Raw genomic sequence first — 26,407 nt, 5'->3', positions numbered from 1 at the left:
CTCAGGGTCTCCATGCCCACCTCTGTCCCCAGAGTTTCTCGGTCCCCTTACCACCACGCTTGCCTCGTACCATCAGCCGTGCTTAACGGCTTTGCACACGGACACAGTGTGAGCCGGAGGGACGCCTTACTCATCTTTGGTTTCCTCCCCTTGCCTCACGCACAAACAAAACCCCAACAGAGCTCTTCTCTGCTTGGAAAGACTCATGTGCTACAGTGATCAACAATAAAAGAAGGGCAATCTGGAGACTGGGGATGGGGAGGGCAGCTCCCGCAGCATTTGTTCTCATCCCGAAATGGCACTGTGTCTTGTAGTTTGTGCTGTCCCCGGTCTCCCCCTCTGGTCTGTGCGGTCTTCGAGGGTAGGTGCCGTATATGCTCGTGTCATCGTTTCCGGTCCTAGCACAGTGCTTGTCACAAGAGGGTGGTAATAGGCTGGACTTGAAATATAAAAGAATATCCCTGATTGAAGAAACAGCCCTCTAAGACAGGAGACAGGAAGAACAGGCCTCCATGTAGGCAGCGAGCAGAAGCTTGATGTCGGCTGAGGGGAGTAGGCATGGAGCACTGGGAGTAAGACCGAAACAGGAAGTGGGCTGAGATGCTTATACGTGGCTTACCTTAGTAAGTGGTCAGAGCCATTCTAACATTAGATGAAGCTGTGCTTCAGTAAGGTGACCTTTTGGCAGACTGATGTGTAGACCGGAGAAGGGGGGCAGGTGCTGGTCATGAATTCAGTCATGGATGTGACCCTGGAAGAGAATGACAGCTGCCGGCTGCCGGGAAGCAGAGGCCTCAGGGAATCCCCAGGGAGCATGTCTGTTGAAACTCTGCTGTGCTACTCCCCCGTGGTGCGGTGTTTACGGGTCCTGTTGACACAGTAGGACCTAAGCCTGGACTGTTTCTGATAGAAACGGAAATTGTTTCTTGTGCTGAGATTTACATTCAAGTAAAATGTGTTGCCTTCTCTTCCCCACCCTGTGTCACAGTGGGCTCCCTTCAGAAGGGTAATTATTCTACTCAATCTGGAATGATCCCTGGTTCTTGGCAGCATAAAATGAAACTCCAGCTGATTCTCAAGTCATCAAAGGCCTACTACGTTCTGTCCGATGCCGCCATGAGCCTCCAGAAGTACGGAAGAGCGCTGCGGTACATTAAACTGGCTTTGCAGAGCCACGGTGAGTCGCTGTCACCAAATGCATCCACCTGGTGTCGGGCAGGGGAGCAGAGAAGACATCCGAGTCCCAGTAAAATTTTACTCCTGTTTCTCTTGTGAAATATAATTTTAAAGCAACCTTTTTGCATCTTGTGTGTTGCCTAGTACTTTATTTTCTGCTCTTAGTGGTTTAACATGTCTTCATTTTGAAATACGTGAAGCCGTATTTGATACTTGACATAAACGTAGAGCAGATACTGTGTTACAAAGCTTTCAGCTGGTAACATTTTATTATTTTACTGTATTAATTTTTAATGCCCCTATTTCCTCCTCTTTGCTCTTTCCACGCAGACACGTACTGCTGCCTCTGCACTAATATGTTTTCTGAGGTGCTGCTGTTTCTTTCTCAATACTTGACCCTCTGCGGCGACATCCAGCTGATGCTGGCCCAGAATGCAAACAACAGAGCGGCGCACCTGGAGGAGTTTAATTACCAGACCAAAGAAGACCAGGAGATCCTGCACAGCCTCCACAGGGAGTCCAGTTGCCAAGGTAGGCCAGTGTGCCCTGCGCCCCCGGGCGGCCAGTCCGCGGGCGCGTGCTGGGCTTTGTCCAGGAAAGTGGCAGGACTGTCGGTGTTCCGGTACGGCTGTTTTGTTTCACTTACGTCTTAATTTGAATGTGTATTTGTATATAAGATGCGTCTGAAGTGCTTTTAGTTACCAGCTCCGCAGCGAGAACTAACTGCAGAACGAGCTCTAACTGTTGCGCTGACTTTCCGCGCTTGGCTTTTTGTGAGGTTTTCCAGGTGATCCTCGTGGCCATCGAAGTGAGCCAGGGTTTCTTTTGAAAAGGAGTGACAGTTGGTCAAAGTGGGTGGATTGCCTTCTGAATAAGTCCTGGGGGCTCAGATGTCAGACCATGTTTCAAACTTAGTTCAGGGTTGGCATTCTGACTGAATATATCATCTTTGTGGGGGAGAGTTACCGGATTCTTAAACCAGGAGGAACTAGTCCACAGCGGCAGGGCCCTCCCTCTCAGCTCAGCGCAGTGGTAGGAGCGCTGCGGTCAGGGCAGGAAGGAGATGGAAGGTCGGTCTTTGGTAGCGGACCATGCATTATTTTTTATACCCCTAAGTTGTGTACATCATGTGCTCTCCGCCTCCCAGAAAGTTTTCGACGGGTAACATCTAGAGAAGTACATTGAGAGGAAATGTAGTATTTCTTTCTTTCTTCCCCCCCCCCCTTTCTTCCCTCTTTCCCTTCTGAGTTTCTCATTTTAATAGACACTGTGAGAAAATCCACACTGTTTTTTTACCACTCTTGTTATATTAATTTGATTTAAAATTCTTCTTTGTGAGAGTGATGTTCTCTCGTGTATGTGTTATCAGCAGGAGTGCTCCCCTTTCTCCCCCTGAATTTGGGGTTCACCTGTTCCCTCCAGTCCTCACTAGACAGCATGCCTGCGTCTTTGAGAGCTCATCTAGCAACTTCTCCAGCCAGTCACACGTACATTGGCAAACTGTAATGCACCTAACTGCCTCTGGTAGCTGTCAGAGCTTCCATTAATGAAAAAGGAAAAAACGGCTTACCCTTTGTCAGTAGACACCTTCAGCCCTGTACCAATAAGCAGGTGTACCTGGTAAAATGCGGGTTATGGGAATTGCCTGGTATTTTTAGGCAGGAAAGTGTTTCTTTTAATCCAACATTAATATCCCAAGAAAATAATAGTTTTTTAAATGAAGAGATCTTTACTTTGAAACTTAAATTTATAGTTTTATTGATTGAATCCTAGTATTTTTATACTACATTCCATTTACTTTATTACCTCAGAAGTATCAGATTAAATACTAAGGAAGTAAGATTTAAGTGACTCACGGTAGTGTTTCCTTTTCTTTTTTTTAAGGATTTGCGTGGGCAACTGATTTGTCTACAGACTTGGAAAGCCAGCTTTCAGTCAGTTGTAAATGTTACGAGGCTGCAAACGAAATCTTGCAGTTTAGCGACTTGAAGAGCCAAAACCCGGAGCACTGCGTGCAGGTGTCGAAGAGAATGGGCAACATCAGAAACGAGATCGGCGTGTTCTACATGAACCAGGCCGCCGCGCTGCAGAGTGAGAGAGTGGGTGAGTGTCCCTCGCTGCCTGTTCTCTCAGAGGGTCACATGGGTTCTGTGTGGCTTGAGCAAGTCACAGGATGTATGTCGTGGGTGCTCAGTTAAAAAATCCTTCATTCTTAAATTCTCAAGAAATAAAACTAGGGAAAACCATTATTTCCCCTTGGAATTCATCATTTCACAGCCCCCATCCTCCATCTGATCAGTCAGAAGTGAGCTGGACAGCCAGCCTGTGCCCGGCCTGATGCTGGGTACGCAACGGCTAAAACACAGTTCTCCTCGGAGGCGAGAAGACAGATAAGAACACACATTCTGGGCAGTGCCCTCAGGTACAAGTGCAAGTGCAGTACGGCAGAGGAGTGGGAAAGGAGATGTTTGTTGAAGTTGTGGGGTTCTCGGGAGGCTTTTGGGAGAAGGTGTAGTTTGAGCAGATCAGGACACGTCACGCAGGACGTCAGCAAGCGGCATGGGAAAGGGGAGGCTTCCCAGCTGAGTGGCAGCACTCGGAAGGAGCCAGAGCTGTAGGGTCCGGCGGGCGTCCCGAGTGGGAAGGGCTGGGGTGGGAAGTGGAGTGAGTTGTTGTGTGCCTGGTGACCTATGAACTGTGCTCGACATTAGGGGCAAAGAGTTTGTTGCGAGTGGGAGAACCTGTGCTTTTTCCAAAATAATTGTTTTTCATGTATTTATACACATTCATATGTACTCTTGTAAATTGTTTTTTATATATATTTATATATGTAAATATGTATATGTTATATATGTACACAATATACATATTTATATATAAATATGTATGTATATATTTGCATATATAAACGTGTTTATATATATATATACACACACACACATAAATATGGAGATAAATAAAACATACATATATATATGGAGAGAGAGGCGTAAGAACCTGTGCTTTTAAAGTGCTTCTGGAGGAGGGAGTCGGTGGAGGCGTGTGCGAAGTGGGAGTCAGAAACCCAGGAGAATCAGAGAAAACACAGACTGCCTCTTATTCTCCATGGGCCCGTCTTCTGAGTCTTCACGCAGTGGGGCTTCGCTCAGGTGTGTTTGCTGGCTGCAGCCTCAGCCAGTCAGCGCTGAAGAGCACGTCTGAGGGCCTGTCCATCTGCCGTAGCGCAAAACCACAGGCTGGGGGGCTCAGACAACGGGAGTTTGTTCCCCACGCTCAGGCAGCTCAAGGGGCCAGCAGGGCTGCGTTTCTCTGAGGCCTCTCTTCTCGGCTCTCACCTTGGCCACCTCTTGCCGTGTCTTTTCTCTGTGAGTGTCCCGGCGTCTGTCTCTCACAGGAGCACCGGTCCTGCTGGATTTGGGCCCTGAGGTATAACCTCGTTTCCCTTTACTTACCTCTTCAAAAGCCCTGTCTCCAAAGACGGTCATATTCAGGGTGAGGGCCTCCGTGTGAATCTGAGGGTGAGGGGCGCGCCGTGGGCCCATGACGAGTGTGACAGGAGCAGTGTGCTGTGGGGACTCCAGGTAGCTGGCTGTCCCCTGGACGTCCTGCCACTGCCGTCGTCCTGTCATGATCGCGTCGAGGGACACCAGTGGGGTTGACACGGACGTCTGCTTACACTGTCTTTTTTTTTTTTTTTTTTTAATGAAGTGAGCAAAAGTGTGTCTACTGCAGAGCAACAATTGTGGAAAAAAAGCTTTTCTTGTTTTGAAAAAGGAATTCACAACTTTGAGTCAATTGGTGATGCTACGAATGCGGCCCTTTTGTTATGTAACACGGGGAGACTCATGCGGATTTGCGCACAGGCGCACTGTGGCGCAGGGGACGAATTTAAACGGGAATTCTCACCAGAGGAAGGCTTGTATTATAATAAGGTAACGCATTCGCTTACACGTTGGGTCTCCCCCATTCACACCTCATTGTCGTTTACCTTTGCTCTGCTGAAATAGCACAAAACTGAAGAGTGGAAACTGGCGATGGCCCAGAACTAGACAGATCGTTCACTCACTGGGCAGTAGGCCCAAGTGCACTAAGAAGTCAGTGTTGGAGAGGACTTTGATTGGCAGGTTAAACATGACCGTGCAGTACAGTGCGTTGGCGTAACCAGGGAAATGTCAGATGGATTAAAGGTGGACACGAGAGGTGGAACCAGAACACCAGAAGAAGACGTGGGAAGGTCATTTCGTGGGATATGTAGGACTCTCCTAGCATAACACAAGCAGGAATCATGAAGTAAAAGGTAGATAGATTTAAATGTGCAAAGACTGAGTTTTTTAAGTGCACAGCAGAAAGCAAAATTGAAGAGCACACCACAGTTGAGTGAAACATTTGTAGCACGCAGGACAGACCAGAGGTTCATAACCCTTGATATGTAACAGTTCGGTGTCTGTGCGAATAAACTGTCCCGATGGAAGAAAAGGCAAATAACCTTGAACAAAAAATTCATATGTGTAATAAAAGTTAATAAGTGAGAAAAATTTCAAAATTTAAACTTTTATGGAATTTAAAAATTAAGTTTCTTTTACTTACCAAATTAGCAAATACTTTTTGGCAAGTGGTAACATTCAGTGTTGGAGAGGGTGCACGTGGACAATCACGCATGTCATTGAGCACAGGTGTCCCCCATCTTTTGAAAGTTGTCTTTTATAAAAGGCCCGAGTTAGTACCTATTGTCACTAACCGAAATCTGAAGGGGTGTTTGCTTTTAGAAAGAAGGCGAAAAACAAAACTAGCATTCGGCCTTCGTTGTGCAGCGAGCCGCTACCGCGCCGTGTGTACGCTGAGCAGCCACAGCTGCCCCACCCGGCTCCCACCCGGGAAGCTCGCGCAGCAGCCTCTGGGCGTGGAGCCCCAGAGCCGTGAGCTGTGTCTGAGCACGTAGGCTTTGTCCCTGCTGATTGCAGGCGTCCACTAGTGAGATGGGGCCTGAAGAATCAGAAAAGCCTAAGAGAGCTCGTAAGTGTTACACTTTACGTAACACTGGACGTAATTAAGCATTTTGATCACAGTAAATAAAAATGCGTGCACTCGGTTTTGGGTCTGGGAACAGTGAAAAAACTTTATCAATGGTAACTGCCTTGCCTCCTGCCACTGTGAGCACGAAAGTTTTCCTAGGAAAGCTCTGCTTTCCAAGGGCGGGAAACGTGCAGCCGGGACTCGGTAGATTACTGTGGTAATGTAATCTAGAGAACTGGTGATGTGATCAGAAAGAACGGTCGCCCAGTGGCAGATTTTAGAATGAACGGCCTGTTGAAGTCTACGTATACACGGAAAAGGAGGAGCTAAATACGTACAAGAAATTCAGGCGGTACTGCTGCGTGACAGGATTATGTGGGATTTGATTTGCTTGAATCAAAAAGGGCACGAAGGGTAGGAGTGGCCTGTTTGGGGGTGGGGGCGGCAGAGGGCAGGAGGAGCTGCTCGTTTTCACAGTCTCCCCTGGCAAATTCTTCATCCTTAGACTCGATATTTTTTTTAGTGTATTTGTTAGGTAAGCTGTGGTTTTCATTCGGAAAGAAAGCAAAGGGAAACTGCATCTCACGCATCGGCATGAGGCAGAAGCGAGGCAGGAAGAGCTACGGCTCCCGGCCCCTCCCACAGACCAGGGATGGAAACGTGGGGTTGCCCTGACTCTCATCTCTCAGTCACTGAAACAGTCGCGCTGATTGACTGTTTTCCTTCCTCCTAACTCGGTCCTTTTATAAACGCTCCCCACGTCAGGGCGGCCTCTGGGGGACTTGGAAGGGTGTTTCACTGTGATGTGGCGCGAGCTCACTCCTCTCCTCCCTCACAGGCTGTGGATTACTACCTGAAAGCTCTGAGGTCCCTGGGGACACGAGAGGTGCACCCCGCCGTCTGGGACTCCGTGAACTGGGAGCTGTCCACGACTTACTTCACTATGGCCACGCTGCAGCAGGATTACGCTCCGCTGTCCAGAAAAGCTCAGGAGCAGGTACCAGTGTGTGCTGGCTCGTAAAGGGGGGCTTCGGCCGCACAGACTCTCGTGACAGACACTGAGCGTCTTTTCCCCGCCCCCAGTGTTTAAACGCTTGTAAACTTCTGATAGGAAATCACACGCTTCTCTTTTCTTTTTGCCTGCCCCTTACAAAAACTGAACAGATTGAAAAAGAAGTCAGCGAGGCCATGATGAAGTCCCTGAAACACTGCGACGTGGACTCGGCGTCGGCCCGGCAGCCCCTGTGCCAGTACCGAGCGGCCACCATCCATCACCGGCTGGCGTCCATGTACCACAGCTGCCTGAGGAACCAGGTGTGGCCCGGTCCACGTAAGGGTTCTGGGCGCTTCTCGCACACTTCAGTGCTCATTTCAAATGTCCGTTCTTCCGTTAGCTCCCTAGAAAAACGAGTGGAGTGTGGGCATTTCCCTCTTTCCTTATAACCCTATGTTTTTATCTACTGTAATTGTTTGGGAGTTAGTTTGCAAAATTATATATTTGCCTGGGTGTACTTTGATTTTTTAAAAATATAGTTAGGCTTTATAAGAACAGTTTCCTGTAAATCTCGAAGTATGTGTCTTTTAAAACTCTCATTGTGAAACAGAGCGTGCATGTAAGAGCACATAGAATGCGTACGGGGCACGTGTACAGTTCAAAGAGCACCGAAAGGAGAGCCCTGCACGCCTCGCCCCAAGGTTAAGGAGCGCAAGGGTGCTGCAGGGGTCCCCTGCGGGCCCCTCACTCCCTCCAGACCCGCCCAGAGTAGCCGCTGTCCTGGATTTCTGTCCCGTCCGCACCCTTTCTGTGTTTCACCACTTAGTGTGTTCACGTTGCACCTGCTCGTGAACGTCCAGAACAAACCCTACTCTACGTACTCTTCTGTGGCTTAATTGCCTTTCACTTAATACCATGTTTGTGAGATTCTTCCAGGTTGGTGCGTGTAGCTATTCATTTTCTCAGTTCAGTATATTCATGAAATGATTATGTCACAGCCTTATCCATCTACTGATTCCTGAACTTTTAGGTTGTTTTAGTTTGAGCCTATTAGAAATAATCTACTACGAAGAGTCTTGTACATGCGTCCTGGTACTCAAATGCATGTGTTTCTAAGAATAATTTGAGGCCCAGCTTGAAGGTGCTTCTCTCCCTCCCTCCCTCCCTTCCTTCGAGAGGTGGCCTTGCTTCTGCCAGGAGGCTTGTGCTCACAGCTTCTCAGGGATGACTCTTGTGTTGCTGATTTCCCTTCCTTAGCGCAGTACCAAGACATCTCAGCTTGCACTCAGCTCGGGGCACGGGTTTACTTCTGCGTTGCCTTCATCCTGAGATTATTGTCCTTTGAGGTCCAGCTTCATCAGAGAGGATTTCCTTCCACTTTGTGCTGGCCCTGAACACTCTGTTTGCCCACAGGAGGCCCCCACCCAAAATTCAGGTTTGCCCAGATGACCTAATATCCTCGAGGCAAACGCAGGCTTAAGCGTTCCAAGACAGTTCAGTGGGGGGAGAATTGTCTCTCAGCAGGTAGCGCCGAGACGAATGGGTGTCCACACGCAGAGTGGAGTTGGACGCCCACCTCACCTCACATAGTGCATTACCTGAAAGTGGATTAAAGACCTAAATGTAAAAGCTAAAACTCTAGGACTTAGAGAAAAACAACCGTCGAAAGTGCTTGGTGACCCAGGCAGAGACTTGGTTGTGTAGCTGCTGTGAGACCCATGCCTCCGGGTTTGCCCTTTGTTCCCTCGTTGGCTCCAGGTTGGTGATGAGCATCTCAGGAAGCAGCACCGGGTGCTGGCCGATCTCCATTACAGCAAAGCCGTGACGCTTTTCCAGCTCCTGAAGGACACTCCGTGCGAGCTGCTGAGAGTGCAGCTAGAGCGGGTAGCGTTTGCGGAATTTCAGATGGCCGGTGAGTCTCCGTTTTCCTGGCTCCAGCTTGTGTGCGTTGGCCTGGTGCCGGGTTGGCTTGGAGTCAGGCGGACTGTGGTCTTTCTGGGGTGTGAGGAATATTGTTTTTTGGGTTTTGGTGGGTTTTTTTCCCCACAGTGACTTTGGGTAGAGACCAGAAGTCTCTACACTTTTTGAAGTGCGTTTTAAAATTTACAGAAATGGATTAGATTATGTTCGATGACTAGCAATGTTGAAATGTAGCCCATGAGCCCTTATTTGAAAAAAAAAGTGTGACAAACCAACGTAGACAAAGATTTAAGTCGTTGGAGGACAACTCCGGAACGGAAGAGCAGTGGTGGAGAGGCGGTCTCCGTGAATCCCTGCAGACACGCACCCGGTACCATGGGCCATGGGCGGTGGCTCTAGAGCAAGCCGCACCTGCAGACCCCGAACAAGGTCAGATCCCTGGGGCGGAGGGGTGAGAGAAAGCGCGGAGCCGTCACCGGGCAGTTTCCTGGCCGACAGGTGGGTCTGCAGCACCGAGTGCTTATCCCTAAGTCTCTGCGCTCTGGTTCACCAGCTCCTTCCGCATGGGTCTCTGGGGAAATACCCGTGTGTGTAGAGAAACCAGAAACAGTTCAGAGTGGACGCAGTTCAGTTGTTTTCACGTCAGCTGTTTTCTTCTATGAAGTTAAATAAGGGCCGTCCTTGGCCCGCCCACGACTGCACTGTAGCCCTGGACAGAGGCGGGGGAAACCCGGGGGCGGGCCCCAGGGGCCTGGGGGCTGGGAGGAGGCCCAGCCCACTGTGTGCTGGTCTGGCCTTTGTGCATCACGAGAATGGATTACCTGTTCTGAACAGTTTCTAAAAATGCTTTTCACTGAAAGTATTTTTGGTAACTTCTGGCCAGTGTATAATGCCTGGCTGGGTGTGGTGGTCACTGTTTCTGGGGGTAGGTTTCGGGTGGTCTTTTTGCATTTCCATCTTTGAATTTTCTGCATGTTTGAATTTCTTAGAATGAGCATCATTTTTATAAAAAAATAGGTACTGGGAGCAAATTTGCTAAGATGGTAAGTATGGTTAATTCCCTTTTAAAAAATTGTTTCCTACTCTGAGTACCTGAGGAAAGTAATATAAACATTTGGGGGAACGGGTCGTTAGCCAGGTTACTAAAGGCAGGAGTTCATAGCACCTTCTCTCACCACACCTGTCGCTTTTCCATAGTGCGCGGGACCCCGCTTTGTCTCCGCACGTAGCTACCACCTGCCCTCTGCCCCTGGCAGCGTTCCCACACGCCATCCGCTGCCAGCCTTCCGGATGCTGAGACAGTGGGGCGTTTGTGCCGTGAAGTTACTGCATTTACAGAGGCGTGGGTCCCCAAGACCAGCTGCAACTCGAGGGGTCTCAAAGACCCCTCAGGCAACGTTCCCCTGGGAGGGCTCACAGAGCTCACTGAAGCTGGTGCACACACGACCGCCGTCTGTGACGGAGAAGGGGCACCATCAGCCAGGGGAGGAGGCACGAGGGCCAGCGTCCCCCAGAGTTCTGAGCAACGCAGCCTCTCAAGAACCTTCTGGTTGTCCCCTCCCCGAGGAGTCACAGATGGCACTCAGTGGCCCCAGCAGTGATGTGTGACCATGTGCACAGAGGGTATCCCACGGGGCGGGTCACGTGTGCCTTGCAGTCCCAAGTTTTTATTGGGACACCAGCATGCGTGGTTGACTGCCACGTGGCTGACCTGTATTCCATGCCCTCTGGGGGTTGCAGGGCCTAGAGCCTCCACAGTGTAGCAGTTATTAGGCTACTCAGTGTGGCCCAGGGTCCCCCAGGTCTACACAGACTCCTATCAGACAGGGCGTCCAAGGGCTTCCAGATCATCCCTGGGAGCTGAAGAAAGGCCAGGTCTGTTGGGACAAGGTTAACTGCTGCGCCACATCTCCGCACACAACGGAACGCAGGCTCCCATGAGCGGGGCAGAGGTGCTCTGTCGTGTCTGGCGGCTGAGGGCGGCTCGCTCAGGTCCTGGCTCAGCGGGCCAGCCTGCCTGCTTTGCACAGGAGGTGGGTGTGTGCCTGTTCTCTGGGGAGCACAGCGGGCACTCGGTGCCTCAGAGACCAGGCCGGTGTCACAGAGCCTTCATCCTGCAGACCCCTCCGCGGGCCCCACAGCTGACACTCAGGTGCTGGTGCTTACTCCACACAGCAGCGCTCTCACCGGGCAGAACCAGGCGGCGCGGCCGGGGGCCGTTACTCTCTGTTGCTGTGCCCAGACGTCCTGTTTCTCTTGAGGGATAGCTGCAAGGAAAAGTTGGGTTTACATTTGTGTTGGGCTTATCTTGAGCCCCCTTTACACAACATTTGAAAGGCGGACATTTTATTTTTAGTAACGCATTGACATTGAATGGGTCTCCAGGTTTGTATTTACAGAAATGACCATTTGTGTTTGACGCTAGGTCAGAACAGCAACGTGGGAAAGCTGAAAACGCTGTCCGGGGCCCTTGACATCATGGTGCGAACGACGCACGCGTTCCAGCTCATCCGGAAGGAGCTCGCGGAGGAGTCGGGCCAGGCGAGTGGAGAAAAGGTTTTATCTGAGTGGCGAATGTATACAGTGAGCATATGGGGGGTGGGGTGTGCATGCATCTCTCTCTAATGTACAAGTGTTTCTTTTTCTTTAATCCTCACCTGAGGACATGCTTACTGATCTTAGAGGGGAAGGGAAAGAGAGAGATTGATGTGGGAAACACTGATCAGTTGCCTCTGGTACACTCCCCAGCTTGGGGCCAAGCCCTCAACCCAGGCGTGTGCCCGGACCGGCCAGCGGGCTGTCCCTGACAGAAGAGATCTCGGGTTTGCTGGCTGCGGGTTCGGTTTGGTTCACTGGGTTAACGAAGCTGGGTCCGTCACTTCACTGTGAACTGTAGTTGCTGGGAGACTTGGGTGAAGAAACTGCTTGTTTTTTAGCCGAAGAGCGATGAGCCCACCGCAGCGGCTGACTCTGCTCCTAGTCTGAACCGAGAAGAGGCACTCAAACTCCTCAGCATATTCGAGTCCCGGCTGTCCTTCCTGCTCCTTCAGTCCATCCGCCTGCTGTCTCCAGGAAAGAAGAAGACAAGGTGAGTCCCATTGCCGGTGGCGGGAGTTCTTCCCCAGCACCTGGCCTGCGGGAGGCACACAGGTGATCTGCGCCGACGTGGTGGAAGGAGAGCTTGTGCTCTTCCCTCGGCACTGGCGCCGGGGTAGCCCCGGATCCCCATGCGTGCCGTGCCGTGCTGTGCGGCTCAGCGCAGACTGCCAGGGGCCCAGCGCCCGAGGGCCGTCCTCACACACCCGTTGCACGGGCGTTGCAAATACGCCAACTCGCAGTGGTTCTGTGAGTCCGGAGTCTGGGCTCCACGTCCAAGGTAACTCCCCTCCCTTGAAAGCAGCCCCACAGTTCCTCAGGCCTGCCCTGCTCACACATCCTGAGCACCCAAACATTTGTAAAAAGAATGAACGTTGGCTTTAATCAGTGTGTTGAAATGAATGTCTAGAAACAGGCCCCCAGGCAGTAGCTGAGCAAGGAGGTATCGAACAGGCATTCACGGAGCGCCGGCCTCCCTGCGCGAAGCGGCGGCCGGCCTGTTCCTGCTGGGTTTCTCTTTGGACAGTTGGTGGGCATCGCTTTTCATGTCTCTCCTTTGTCGTTTTGTTTTGTTTTTTTAACCCAGCAATAACATGGAAGAAGATGTAGCCCTCAGAACCAACAAGCAAATTTACTCACAGCTGTTGAGAGCTACTGCTAACAGAAACACCAGTCTCTTGGAAAGAATCGACGTTCTCCTCCGCCTGCTGGACCAGCTCTCGGGGGGCGGTGCTGTCCAGTGACTCGCCAGGGCCATGTCCGCACAGGTGCAGCCCGTGCCTTCCACACTCGGGCGCCCCCTGCCCCCTCGGTGCTTCATTCAATTAAACGCACAGGAAATGCCACTTCCAGCAGGCACCGCTGCAGAAACTCGGCGTTCTCGTTGCCCACGGCAAGGCCGGTTGGCCGGCGTCTCCGGCTTCCTCACGGACGGTGTGGGACCAGTGCCCGGCGCTTCTTCGAGGAGAGTGCGGTGCCTCAGTGTTAATAGCCTTGCTGGGATGCACACTTCTAAGGATTTTGAAGTATGTTTAAGCTACGTGGGTTTAAGACATAGTTGTTTGGGGTAAATGTTACTTTCGGTCAAGGGAACTTTTTTATCCAGGCGACTCCAGTGGGTCAGGTGGTTAAATCTACCGCGCCTCCTTCTGCGTGGCGCAGGAGGAGGTCTGCCCTTAAGCTTCGGGACGGGGTTCCGAAGACCAGCCGTCTCGCGGGTGCGCGTTGGTGCATGTGCTGAAGGGTCCGTTTGCTTTGACTGTGTGTGGGGTTTGGTCAAGGACAGACACTGCCCTCCTTTTTTATTTTAAACTTGAAACTGTGAATAAGGTAAAAGAACTATTTTGAGTAAATAAATTATTTATTTAAAATACCTTTTTCTATTTCACATTCTTCACATTGAGTTTTGATGTGAACTCGTTTGATTCATTTTAGAAAGTAAAGATTGAAACAATAAAAATAAAATCCTGCCACGCACTGGGCTCTCACTCGGATACTTGTACTTAGTACTTGGCACGGGCTCCGTCCGGGAGCACACAGACGTACTGCGTTGGTGTTTCCCCCGGGCCCGGTGGGCAGTGCTGTGCTTGTCCTGTCAGGCGACAGCTGGGTTTCTGTGCCTGAGGCCGTGGTGGGCAAGAGCGCACCCTGCCTCCGAGCCCGTGGGCCCGGCGCCCTTCAGCGCTGTCGGTGGGTCGTCGTCCCTGCAGACCCTGCACACCGCCTGGCGCCCCCCCAGCAGCACTGCTGTGAAGGGCTCTGAGCTGTGCTGGGGAAGTATGAGGAATAGGCTCGTTGTAAGATGCATTTACAAACTGCCTTCTCGTGCGCTGAGATTCTCAGGTGTTCTCCTTGACGACAAGCTCACCTCCGTCACAGCCAGCAGAGCTCTCTCACCCTTCGTCCACGTCCTTGTTGTCTGTTTACATTGTCCTTGGGACAGATCTGCACTCATTTTCCAAAATTACGCAGGGAAGCATTTAAAGTTTTGACTAAACTGGAAAGCAGCTGTACAAAAGCAGTGCCTCTTGTTGGGACGGCTGTCACTGTGTCCCCCTGTGCAGGCACTCCATCCCGGTCGCTGCCTGCTCACCACGGAGGCTACCTCTCATTTGGATGCAGGGTTTCAGAACGGGCTCCTGCGTCTGGGGACAGATGCTCTGCTCAGCCAAACAGCCTTGCAGAGAGGAAAATTTGTTTTTAAGCGAGAAGATACAAATCCTAGCTAGCCTCCCTTGTCAAAGCAATAGTGTGAAACTGTTACAGGGTGGTGGGGAGGCTTTTGAAATGTTTTGTAACTTGCTGGTTTTAATTGAAATAAGCTTAAAAATGCTGTGTTCTAGCTCTTCCTCTAAAGGGGTGGTGGTGTTTGGGGGTGAGTGGGACAGCTGAACCCTTTCCAGTTGGCGTCAGCGCCCGAGTTCCGTCCCCGTCATTACATATGGACGTTGGGGGTTTTGATACTTTGTTGGTATTAAGAAGCTACATTATGTGAAAGTCAAAGGGACATGGTGCCTACCTTACAGGTAGTTGATGCAGGGAAACATCCAGTTAACCCTCGGGACATAAGTAAACCTCCACGTAAAGTGTTTCCTGCTTGGAAGGGGCGGAGCTAGGAAGCTGTTCAGGACCATTTGGGATACAGGCCTGTATTCAAGCAAAGTGCCCCAGGAATGGACAGTGTCAGGGCACCAGTCCCGAGTTCCAAGGAGGGTCAAGAGCAACCACTGCGCCTGACCTTCGGCAGGACCCTTAGGGAGTGGCGTCTTCTGTGATTGGGCCCCGGGGGCTATCTTTCCTCCCCTGGACATCGGCGGGGGTGGTGGGCAGCGTGTTGGGGACACGCTGCAGAGCCCTAGCGACCGTGGACAAGGAAGATTCCTCAGCACTTCTTTTAACCTTTTCTAAACAAATTTTGTAAAATTGGTAAAATTATTTTTTGCCTGAGTAATTGATTTTTAAATCAAGTATTTTAAAAGTTCGATAATATTTTCTCCATTGGTTTTAACTTAGGGAGCCCTGTGTGCTTCGGTGCCTGAACATCTGGTGGGTTTTCTGGGTAAAAGAAATCCGACTTCTCTTAGAAGAGAAGCCCCCGGCGCCCTCCACTCGCCCGCGCCTCTCACGACATGTCCAGCGTGGAGGCGTGGACGTCGCACACGTCGAACCACTTCCCGGGGATGGGCTGCCGGGGGAACACGCCATTGGGCGGGAGCCCCACACGCTGCTGCCGGTCCCGGTCGTTCACCACTTTCCAGTAGGCGTTGCCTTTAAGCAGGAAGACGGACTTGTGCGCGTAGGAGTAGTAAGCAGCGTCCAGGTCCCGGAGCGGGTGGTCCCCGGGCTCCACCGCCGGGAAGGTGTCGGCCATCTTCTTCGGGTAAGACCCGAGGACCCGGTTGCTGTTGACGTCGAATGCAAACACCTGCAAAACAAGGAAGCAGGACTGGCTTTCCTGAAGACCACCGATTTAGAGCAATGAGGTGAGCAAATCTGTGTCTTCGCCCCAAAGCCTTTGGGCTTAACGTGCTGAATAATTTCCCACACTGTTAGCTGAGAACCTGGCCGCCTGGAAAGGTCGGTTAGGGCCGACACAGCAACACCAGGCTGCAAAGCCTCCACTTACGAGGGACCCTCTGAAGAAGTAAATCAGCTGCTTTCCCCGGTCGTAAAAGGCGGTGTCCAGGGGACTAGGGATGCCCGGAAATCCTTCCGAGATCAACCTGGGGTAGCTTTTTCCTTGCTCATCCTCGGTGTGGGCCTGGTCCCTGTCGCTGTCGTATCTCCAGTATTGTGTCCCTGAGAACCAAATGAAAAACGTCACCGTGGTTTATCACGGGCTAATCACAGGAACGGCCACGCAGCCGGCTTCCCACACAGGTCCCAGCGTGCCAGGAGGTCCTGCCGCCCCGCAGGGGACAGCGGGACTGGCAGCATCCCCGCGAAGCCGGCCCCCACCCCCGCCCAGACGGCAGCTTTCCCAGGTCCTGAGTCACTTCTGGGTGGGCCCCAGGGGTCCAGGGTCGCCAACACCCGCTGTAGCTCAGCACTTCTTAGACCTCGGGGAGATGTCCTCTGACTCTGAAACACCCAGATGACAAAAGCCGACCTGAGACGATGTCTTTGTGTAACTGCACTAAAGGAATTCTCGGTGCGATGTGAAGGAAGATTAAGACTAAATTTACTCCCGGGTCTCACGGCAGAATCTGCACGCCAAGTCCTCTAGGGCTGGCTGTCGCCTCCTTAACTCTCTGCGAGCCATCTAAACGTCAGACTCTGAAGCAGTGTGGTTGCATTACCCAGAGGCAGGCAGCAAGGGGAAGACAAAGCAGCAACCCCAATGCCGTGTTCCTGATGAGCCTCTCTGGGTCTGGTTCACAAAGGTGGCAAGCCCTGCAGGCCCGCACCTCCGCAGCTGCCTCCCGCAGAACTCGGAGCCTCCCTGCCCAGGAACTGCCACCGATGCCTCGGTCCCCGCCTGCTGGCTGACACCCGGCCCTGGTGTCACCCTGGGCCTGGTGTTCGGGCCTCTCTGTACTGGGGCTGACCCTGCCCTTCCAGCCTAATCCTGTCGCACGAGGGCCCTGCCACCGCCAGGGCTTCGCTGTCTCATGGATACGCCTGTTCACTGCCAGGTCTAGGGCTGTGAGTCTGACCCCCACTGCCTCGCCTGCACCCCGCCTCCCCCCAACACCACTGCAGGTCCCACCCATCTGTCCAGTCTGGGCCAAGCACCTGCTCACTGTGCCCCTTCAAACAGACTTCCTGTCGTGGGCTCTAAGGTGGTCCTCTCCCTGGAGTCGGATGGGAACTTGTGCAGGGAGGGCCCTTTCTGACAGCTGTTCAGCAGGCCCCTCAGAGCCCGCGTGGTGTTCGCTCGAGGCACTCGGCGCCCCGTTGAAAGGATCAGGGACCCCGCACAACCTCCGTGCTTGAAGATCACGCAGTCTGACGGAACAGGCAGAGATTAAGTACTTCCCAGAGCATCACAGAAGCTTCCTCAGGGAGGGCCCATGGCGTTTGTTCCGAAAACATTTGTTTAATAAGACAAACGGAGCCACACGAAGGACCTCTACCTTTAAAAAAGTAACGTTCGTCTCTTTCCCACGTCCAGATGTGGACGAAAGCGTCTATGTTTTGCGCCGGGACTCCGTGCCAGCCAGTGAGGATGAGGATGGGGTCCCCGTAGCGGGTCCGGTTGTTTCGATTTTCATAAAGCCAGTACCAGCTGTGGCGGAAGAAATAGGTGCTAAACCTCAGCGTCACTTCTCCGAGGTGGTTTCTCTCTCTGCGAATCCAGTCAAATGCAGTATCAAATGCGCCTTCACAGGAACCTTAAAAAATAAAAGGTCCAGCCCTTGACACCTTGACACCTGGTACAAACACAGTGGTTCCTACTCTCGTGGTGACTTGCACGGACACCACCTCTAGGCCGAAGCTTTCCATTAAGACATCTCAAAGCCAGACAGCGTGTGAGAGTGGAAGTAGGCCTCCCCCGGTGGAATGCAGGGAGCAGGAGGGACCCGCAACATGAGCCACTCCAGCTCTGTTGTAAACAGTGCTCTGGGTCACTCTCCAAAGGGCCTGTATCGGGGGCTAGTTACATGACCACGTTGAGGACAGCTGACGCCTCCTGATGGCCGCTCTGACTTCCCTGCAGGGAGGAGGCTTGGCTCTACACACGCACGAGGGAGATGCCCCCGAGGGAGACAGGCGTGTCCTGGTGTGGTACCTTCCAAGGGCGCTGCGGGCTGAGAACAGGACACCGTGAGTAGCACGGTCCCTGTTTCAGATGGAAAAGTGGCGGGTAGCTCCCGTCCCTGCAGCTGCGGTGCTGAATCATTCCTCACTTCCGTTAAATAACGAACCGCCGGCCCTTGGCCTGAACAGTCACACAGACATTGCAGCTCATCCTGGCACAGCTGTGCTGTCCTGTGCCTGAGATTATGGACGACTTCTTCCAGCAGCTTCCAGCTCCCGTGGCTTTCGTTGGATGCCACGGCCAGGCGGCCTGCCTGTGTTTAGAAAACCACCCTGTCCCCGGAATATGAGGCACCATGTGAAAGGGGACAGAGGACGAGCAAAGGCAAGGGAGTGTGCTTTGCTCTCCACGCGCCTAGGGCCTCCACAGGCCACCTTTGACAAGGACTGACGCTGCGGAGCCTCACGGCAGCTGCCCGGGGGCCGGGCGCTGAGGAGCGCGTGGGGTCCTCCTACTCTGCCAGCCACGAGGGTGAGCTCCCCAGCAGTCTTACCGTACAGCTTTTGGATGGCCTTCCTGTCTGACCAGTCCAGCTCCAACGCAGGCCCCTGGGGGATGTAATTCGGCTGCATTATGGACCCTGTCCTGTAGCTGTGCGGCAGGCCGAGGACGTGGCCGATTTCGTGGACAGCCACCTAGGAGGAAACACACACCACAGGTGCAGTGCAACCCTGGCTGTCTGGGAGCCACCCCACCCCCAGGGGCAGGCTGCGTCTGGGGAGGAGGAAGGAGCTTTCTCAGGGGGAAAGGGACGCTTCTGCAGAGAGGCCCTGGCCACCACGCTCCCCCCCACCCGTGCAGCCCTGTCCTTGGCCGCCTCGTCACTGTGACCAGTACCTAGCATGAGACCACTGACCTTGAGGAGGCTGATGCCCATGTCACTGGTGGGGGGAGTGAAGTGCTCATCATCGTCGAAGTGAATGTCACCCAGGCGCCAGGCGTGTGCGAACTCCTGCCCGCTCCCATCAAAAACCCGAGGACAGCCCAGGTGCCGGCCTGGCCAGGGGACAGGGAGGCGGTCCAGGTGAGTGGGGGTGCCCATTGCACAGACCCCCTTACCTGGCAGGACCTGGGAACGTAGACCCTTGTGGGGTTCCCCAGCTCGAGGGGATTGCGGTCCTGTAGCAGAAGCAGTGACCCCAGGACCAACTCCTGAACGAGCGGAGCAGGGAGACGCGGCTGTTTATGGACTAGGTTGCAGAGTCTAAGGATGCAGACCGCTGGGCACCGAGCGCTCTGGGAGCCCAGAGCAGAGCCATGGCTCCACTCCTCTGTGGGGGGTGGGTATGTGGTGGGCGTGGGCTGCCGGAGGCCTACAGAGGAGACGAGAGCTGCACTGGACCCACCAGCTGAGTGTCCAGAAAGGGGAGCAGGTGCTGCCCAGAGGTCACACCTTTGCATTTATATTGTTTTCCTGCCACCAGTGCTCCGTGTACTTCTTGCATTAGGGAATTCTAGCAAGACCGTTAGCACCCAGGTGGGCCTGGGGGACAGCCACCCTGTCTGCCCCGTCCCTGAGGAGCCCTGAGCCCCATGAGCAGTGCTCACAACTGCCCTGCACTGCTGTCCCTGTGAGGCCCTCTGGGCTTTTTGCAAGATGGCACGCCCACGCCCTTCCCAGGGAGTCCTAACGAAGCAGAGGGCTTACAGTGTGCCCATTCCGGCACAGGTGCCAGCGCAGAACAGCCCGGGAGGCGGGGCTGGTGCCACCACAAAGCGCCCTGCAGGTGACCAAATTGAGCAGGAGGCCAGGGTGGGGTTCCCCAAGGCGGCCTGCTCCACCTTGAGCCCCCGTTATGCTAACTGGTCCCTACCTCGGGCTTTGGGGGAATGTAGAGAGGGGCCCCGCTGCCTGCAGAGAGGACAGAGTGGGCGCAAAGTCTTCACCCTTCCTACCTCGCCCGAAGCCCAGCTTTATGTCGATGGTGGCCGCAGGGGCAGTGAGGTCTTCCCGGAAGTTCAGGGGCATCACCTCGCTCCACATCCTGAAGGCCAGGCGGAAGATGTACCGCTGCTCCTCCACCGAGAGCTGGCTGCTGTAGCCTTCCCCCACCAGCCTCCAGGTTAGGGTCCTTTTGGCGAAGGCCAGGGTGCCCCCACTCAGCGGCGAGCCCTCGGGCTGCCAGCCTGGCCCTGGGAGCAGCAGCGTTTGCAGGAAGCGCTTCGAGCGGGCCCGGGGACGCGGGGTCGGTGGGGTCTGGGGTGCGGTGCTCGGGGCCGACAGCTGGGACCGCACGTCGGAGACACCGCAGCGAGGCCGGTTCATGGCCGCCAGCGTGGCCGCATCCAGCTTCCCGCTGGCCGGCAGCGCATTCACCTTCTGGAACCTGCGCAGGGCCTCGGCCAGGGCGGCGCCCGGGGGACCCTCAGGCAGCCGGTCGCGGCGGGGACCCAGAGGCCCTGGGGCCGCGAACCCCGCCCCCGGGGGTCCCTCTGCCCAGCCGTATTTGGACAGGAACCGCTGCGGGGGAGAAGTGCGCCGTCGGTGGGGGGCGCAGCCGACAGCGCGCTCCGCACCCGTGTCCTCTGATGGTTCACCCTGTGCGGGCCGGTGTGTCTGCGTGATGCTACCCGCATTTCTTCCCCGTGTGTTTACTTCTGTTGGGCAGCATTTCTACTCTGTTATCGGTGGTTTGTGCGAGGTCCAGCCCCCAGAGGCGTTCGCACACGTGTGCAACCGCGTGCGTGCGTGCATGAGTGTGCACACCCGTGTGCACATGTGCATGTGTGCGTGCACGTGCGCCTGTGGGTGCGTGTGCGTGGTCGCGGCCTCCCCTTCCCCTACCTGCGCCGCACGCAGGTCGGCGATGGGCGTGGCCTGGCGCAGCGGGGACGGCGCCAGGTCCGAGCGGTGCCGGCTGTGGAAGAGGGGCTCGGGCCGGGCAGGCCGCGGGGCCGCGAGCCAGCAGAGCAGCAGGGTCGGACGGAGGAGGGAGACCGCAAGCATGGCCCATCCAAGCCCGCCTGCCCGCCTCTGCGCCGCCCGTTCTCCCCTCCTGCTGGAGCCGCGCGACCCCCTTATTAGCAGCCGCTGCGCTGCCGAGGGCCCACCCTTCTCACCCGGGTGCGAAGTGTGCCCGCCGGGCGCCGCAGGCCCTGCGGGGGCCGCCCTTTGAAGACCCCAGGACCACCCTTCTGGAAGCCGGGTGAGAACACCCCCCTCGCCCCCAGCAGCCGCAGGGCACACGTGCCGCAGCAGGGGCTGCGTTTACTTGGGGACCCCTGGCGGGCGTGTCTGCGGCCCGCGAGCTGCCGGGAGTGGAGGCGCTGCACCTGCTTTGAACCACCGGGACCATTTAATTTGCTCCTAGTTTGGGTCTATTTTGTTTTTAGACGGAGTGGAAATTGCTTTAACCTTTTATTTTTTTTACTTGTCAATTACAGTTGACATTCAGTATTATTTAATATTAGTTCTGGGTAGGCAGCGTAGTGATTAGACATTTATATATTTTAGGATGTGATCCACCCCGGTAAGTCTGGCAGCAGCTCCCGGCTCCAGGCATGTTCCCTACGCTGTCTTTACGTGCCTGCCGTCGGGGGGTCCTTTGGGGTTGGGAGCTGGGGTTGGGGGACTTTAATTTGTGTATCAGATTTTTTTCTTACTGCTTTTGTTTCTCTTTGTAAAAGGAATACTTAATCAGTATAGGAAAATGTAAATTTTGAAAGTACTGAGAATATAGGAGGAAATCCTATGATTCAGATGGTAACATTTTCGTGAACATTCTTGCATATATACATAGTGTGCATGCATAGCGAAGTATCTGTGTGTGCCATTTCACGTAAATGACATTCTTTCTCTCTCTTTTTTTTTTTTTTAGAGAGGAAGGGAGGGAGAAAAGGAGGGAGAGAAATTTCAACGAGAGAGAAACATCGATCACTTGCCTCTCGTATGGGCCCTGACTGGGGACCAAACCCGCAGCCGCAGCGTGCGTCCTGACCCGGAATTGCGCTGGTGAGCCACACCGGCCAGGATCCCTCCTCTCTACTTTATTCTGTACCTGGGACTTATATTGTGTGCATCGTTGTGTGTCCATGAGTGTGGGTGCTCATCATCCTAGTTAACGGCTACATGGAGCTCGGTCTGTGCGTCGGGGATGTTCATCTGAGGATAAACTAGAGTCACGCCCAAGGTTCTGGAACCTGCCCCCGGCCACACTGCCCCTCCCCTGTCACCTCGGGAAAGCAGAGCACAGGAGGAAAAGGGCAGGCCGGGCCAGGATCCTGTGCTGAGAGTGTCCAGAGAGCCCGAAGGACGAGGTCCCCCGGCCGTGACCGCGGGTGAGAGCCTGGCGTCACGATGTAGAAGGTCTGATCAGAGCCAGCGTGGGGCCTGGGGCCGGCTTGCAGTCATTCGTTCTTCGTCATTCAGCAAAGCCGTGACTGTCCTTGGGATGGGAAGGCAGGAGTGAACACGATGGAATCATTCTTCACCCTCACGGAGCTTCTGTCCTCATGGGGGAGAAAGACAGTAAGCAACAGTGAATGAACAATTCAGAGGGTACGGGCCAAGAACATAACTGGAAGAACTGAGTGCCTTGGAGGTGGGGTGGGGGCGTCATTGTTAAGGTGGGCAGGAGAGTGCTCTTGGAAATGGAAAACTTGAGCGATGAAGGAAAAATGTGATGTCGGTACATTTGCCCATTTACATGCCTGTGTTAGTAACACATGTCGGTAGGTGAACGTCCACCGGACCTGTGACGAACGCCTGCCGACGCCTCAGTGCTCAGCGTGCCTAAAGCAAAGCGTGATTGCTGGGCGGAAGGCATTGCTCTCCTCCCCACTTCACTGCGCTCTTTTCTTTTTTTAATTGAAATCTCAGACTATGGTTCGATTAGCAGACAAACCTGAATGTGTTCTCTGGGGAAGCAAAAGCCAGAGAAGGTGCAAGGCTTAGGACAAAACTACTCAAACTGTTGTCCGGTTGTCCTCTCTCTGCTGGGCGGGTGGAGTTCTGAGTGTGGAACAGAACTGAGAACTCTGTGACCAACAGCTGCTGTCCCGAGGGCTGATGTCACACAGCCCGGGTCCTGACCGGGTAAGGGACGCAGAGGGTGCCTGTCCATGCTGTGGGCTCTAGCTGAGGACCTTTCCTGAGTGACAGCTGGGCCTGCTGGGGACGGTCACATCCCCCCGAGGGAGCCGAGGGGCCAGGTGTTGATTGCTGCAGGGTCCTGCTCTCTACAGTTAACGCTTTTCTCTTTGTTACTGTCTTGGGCAGCTGGCCTCATGCAGGTGCGGACGTCGCGACCCAGGGAAGCGTGCCTGCCATCTGCTTGTGTCTGGTCGTTTCCCAGCCTCCGCGTGGCCCGGCTTCTCCAGGCTCAGAGGGTTTGGTTGAGCAGAGTGCGGCTCCAGGTAAATTGCATTTGGAGGAAATCAGTTGGATTTTGGAGGGAAATGGCAGAGGAAGCTGTGTGACCTACAGAATGAGGGACAAGGGCCCTTGGGGAAACCACCTCCTGGTCTGGGCAGGACACTCCTGTCTCTGAGCCTGGGGGAGGGTTTGGCTGGAAGCTTGTGGAATCTCCTTAAGTGCTGAGGAGGCATCACCCAGTTAGTTGTCGGGGAGAATGGAAAACACTTTCCCTGTAATGCAGTGTTTCCCAAACAGGTCTGCATGGTCTCCGCAATGCACTGCGTGACATTTGGGAAGGGACAGTCCTAAGTCGTTCGCACAGAAGGTGTTTAAGCCGAGGGGGCAGCGGGGAGTCAAGTCTGACTCGGAAAGTGAGCACGCTTTGGCGTTGCGGGGACCACCTGCTGGTCCCTTACAGCTGCACTCTACTGCCTGGGTCATGGGGAGGTGACTTCCCATTTCAGTCCCTTGTCACCCACACATCAACCCTCACCCCACGCTGGGCCGGCTGGGCTCCGAGGCCTCCCTGGAAGACGCCTCTGTGGGTCACAGGCAGGAGGCTCTGAGGTTTGGGGGTTGTTCTCCCCACTAGACGAAGCACGTGGAGGTTGCGACGCGGCCATGGGGGGAGAGGAGGGGAGCCCCAGTCACTGCCTGCCCGCCCTCCTCTGCCCAGCTGCATGCCTGACTTTGGCACCATGATCGAGAGGGTGGATGTTGAGACGATGATGGCCATCGGGGGTGCCTTACTGATCGCTGCATTTGTCCTCATGTGCTGTTTCCTCTGCGTGTACTGCAAGCTGGCCAGCGTCCTGAGGTGAGTGAGTGGGCCAGAGTGAATGAGGCCCCTCCCTCGGGACACCTGGGGCTCTCTGCTGGCACAGGGCCACTCCTGGCCCTGGGGCCACATCCTGACTGAGGTCAGGAGCAGCAGGCAGGTCTGAAAAGGCAAAGGCAGGGGAGTACATCACCTTGGCTTCTTCCCCTCCTGGCTTGGGTTTGTGAGCTCACAGGTGAGAGTTCTCAGCCCTCCAGGCAGGTGGCTGTGTGTCAGTGATCCCTGCTGTCACGTGACCTCCTGGAGTGCACCCTCAGCTGGGGGACTCAGCTCAGGGGCCGGCCCTCCCTGCGCCCCGGGCACTGCAGACTGAAGACTGTGGTCAGGCCACCTCCCTGAGTCTCTGCCTCCCGTTCACTCAGAGGCAGGCTGAGTTGGTCTCCCCTTGCCTGAGCTGGGGCCTCTCACCGTGTTCCCTCACTCACTGCCCTTGGCCTCGGGGGTGGTGAAGTGGGCCTGTAAGACTGGGGGGAAGCTGAGCTGTGTGAAGATCCTGGGGGACGCCAAACAGTGGGGTGAAGGTCAGGGCGATACCTTGGAGCTTTTTTCAAAGTGTTTCCCACTTTACGTGGAGCAGAAGTGCAGTCTTCCCCGAGGGGAGATGAATGTGGTGCATGTGCCGGGGCTGGGGTGTCCCAGATCTGGGGCTCATGGCCTGCGGCCCCTCCCACCACACCGAACTCACACCAGGCGCTGACCGGGTCAGACCAGCCACCCCGAGGGCCAGGCCTGCAGCGTGGGTCCCTGGAGTCACTTGACCCTTCCTTAACATTCATACAAATGTCTGGGAAGGACTGGGTAAGAATTTGGAGGAGGAGCAGAGGTACAGCTGCGGGTTGCGGTCACGTGGCCTGATTTGCCCAGCTGAGAACAGACGTTGTAAGAAAGGGGCTTTAAAAGAGAAATCTAATCTGTGCTATCAAACCTCTGAAGGAAACTGTGACGACCAGGAGTGCTGAGCCTGGAGGCCGGCGACTCGGAGCAGGAGGTCATGCTGAGCCGCTGCCCTCTCCACACTGGCCACTATCAGTGCCCCCCGACCCAGCCGCGGAGAGTGACACTGCGGAGAGTGTCCGCCACAGAGGTGGGCTCCCCTGCGCCTCCCGGCCGCAGGCTGTCCCTTGAAGTACAGGCGTCCATGCTGAGCTCATGCCTCCTGACTCCGTTTTATGCAGGTATCGGGGTGGTGGTGGGGGCCCCTAAGGACAGGAGCTGCGCTGTCCCTGACCCCCAAGCCCCAGCACAGGACCCAGACTCACTGGGGGTCGGGGGGGCGGGGCACAGTGGCGGCCAGTCCAGTAACACTTCGCACCAGGTAAACCTTGAAACTCAAGACACAGCAGCAAACCCTGAGCTGTCAGTCTGTGGATCGATAGGGACACGCAGCAGGTTGCTTGTTAGTCACCAGCGCTACACCCCGACCTGCTTGGGCGGCAGGAGCACCTTCCCGAGTTGCAACGCAAACACCCAGGAGGGGAGTGCTCAGGCCTCTCTTGAGGGGGTTCAGAGGACAGGAGTCCTGGGTGACTGGGACCTGGCTGTGGGAATCTTATTTCCAACCCTCCTCCTGGGCCTATGCTCCTTTCCTGCCTGAGCTTCCAGAACCTTATGGACTGTTACCTTCCCCCTCGTTCCCAGCAAAGAAGTCTAGGCACAGCCCATTATGGAAGGGCTGGCTCTCATCCCCACCCTAGTTGATACTTCGGAGGCCACTCATTTGTGGCAGCCCTGCAGGGGTGTGGGGGGGTGGGGGTCCAGGGCCGCGCAGAGCAGGGGAAGAAGAGTGACCTGGGTTCCAGGGGCCTGTTTTCTCCCCGTGGGAAATTCTGTGTGACTCACACTCATGGGCTTTTCACTGAGTTCAGGGCGTTGACTGGGTGCCCACCTGTGACTGACGATGGACAGGGCAGGCTGTTCTGTTCCCATCCTCCACTCAAATATCTAAAACCTGTGAAGAGCAGCTCTCTGGTGACCAGAGAGCAGAGCCCAGCTCCCTGAACACATGGCCCTGGGCTCACCTGTGACCAGCCGGGTTCCATCTCCCTGCCGGGCAGCCAGCCTCTCTTCCTCCCTGAGTCCAGTCAGCTTCCAGACCTCCCAGTACAGGGGTGCTCCGGCCAAAGGCCTGTGGTCCTGGGAGCCCCACTAAGTGGAGGGTGGGTCTGACTCCCCCGCACAGACACCCTTAACCTCCTGCACCTCTGGGTCAGCAAGCCTGCACCCGGCCCCGCTCAGCCCTGTGAGGGGCACTGG

At 54.7% G+C, this 26,407-nt stretch overlaps 2 protein-coding genes across 7 annotated transcripts in view; one reads left to right on the top strand and one right to left on the bottom strand.

Moving 5' to 3' along the window:
* EDRF1 (erythroid differentiation regulatory factor 1) overlaps positions 1 to 13,572 on the top strand; it is a 31,787-nt gene extending 18,215 nt beyond the window's left edge. For 3 of the 6 annotated variants that reach the window (XM_045191527.2, XM_045191529.2, XM_045191525.2), the window contains 10 exons: positions 989 to 1,177; positions 1,507 to 1,707; positions 3,061 to 3,279; positions 4,885 to 5,108; positions 7,028 to 7,186; positions 7,354 to 7,503; positions 8,942 to 9,095; positions 11,529 to 11,659; positions 12,040 to 12,191; positions 12,786 to 13,572. In XM_045191527.2, the coding sequence (XP_045047462.1) occupies positions 989 to 1,177; positions 1,507 to 1,707; positions 3,061 to 3,279; positions 4,885 to 5,108; positions 7,028 to 7,186; positions 7,354 to 7,503; positions 8,942 to 9,095; positions 11,529 to 11,659; positions 12,040 to 12,191; positions 12,786 to 12,942 (1,736 nt within the window). In that variant the 3' untranslated portion in view covers positions 12,943 to 13,572. The remainder of the gene's footprint in view (positions 1 to 988; positions 1,178 to 1,506; positions 1,708 to 3,060; positions 3,280 to 4,884; positions 5,109 to 7,027; positions 7,187 to 7,353; positions 7,504 to 8,941; positions 9,096 to 11,528; positions 11,660 to 12,039; positions 12,192 to 12,785) is intronic. The other 3 variants (XM_045191526.2, XM_024555473.3, XM_024555472.3) reach the window with 1 other exon arrangement.
* Positions 13,573 to 15,226: 1,654 nt separating this feature from the next.
* Positions 15,227 to 20,907, bottom strand: MMP21 (matrix metallopeptidase 21). The gene is made up of 7 exons (XM_053923108.1): positions 20,746 to 20,907; positions 19,857 to 20,421; positions 18,817 to 18,956; positions 18,454 to 18,595; positions 17,275 to 17,532; positions 15,825 to 15,997; positions 15,227 to 15,623 (listed from the first exon to the last, which is right to left on the bottom strand). The coding sequence occupies exons 1-7, from the start codon at positions 20,905 to 20,907 to the stop codon at positions 15,321 to 15,323; spliced, it is 1,743 nt and encodes a 580-aa protein (XP_053779083.1). The 3' UTR covers positions 15,227 to 15,320.
* Positions 20,908 to 26,407: the final 5,500 nt, after the last annotated feature.

Source organism: Desmodus rotundus, chromosome 4 (assembly GCF_022682495.2).
Source record: "Desmodus rotundus isolate HL8 chromosome 4, HLdesRot8A.1, whole genome shotgun sequence".
Classification (NCBI taxonomy): Eukaryota; Metazoa; Chordata; class Mammalia; order Chiroptera; family Phyllostomidae; genus Desmodus; species Desmodus rotundus.
The sequence above is the reverse complement of the archived record's forward strand: the minus strand, read 5'-3'. Positions and strand labels throughout refer to the sequence as shown.

Excerpts from the sequence above, each read along its gene's own strand:
- MMP21 (XM_053923108.1), bottom strand. The coding sequence starts at position 20,907 with ATGCTTGCGGTCTCCCTCCTCCGTCCGACCCTGCTGCTCTGCTGGCTC. Across the intron at positions 18,596-18,816 it reads TGGGCATCAGCCTCCTCAAG|GTGGCTGTCCACGAAATCGG; the intron begins GTCAGTGGTCTC and ends GTTTCCTCCTAG. Across the intron at positions 15,998-17,274 it reads CGAACGTTACTTTTTTAAAG|GGACACAATACTGGAGATAC; the intron begins GTAGAGGTCCTT and ends TTTGGTTCTCAG.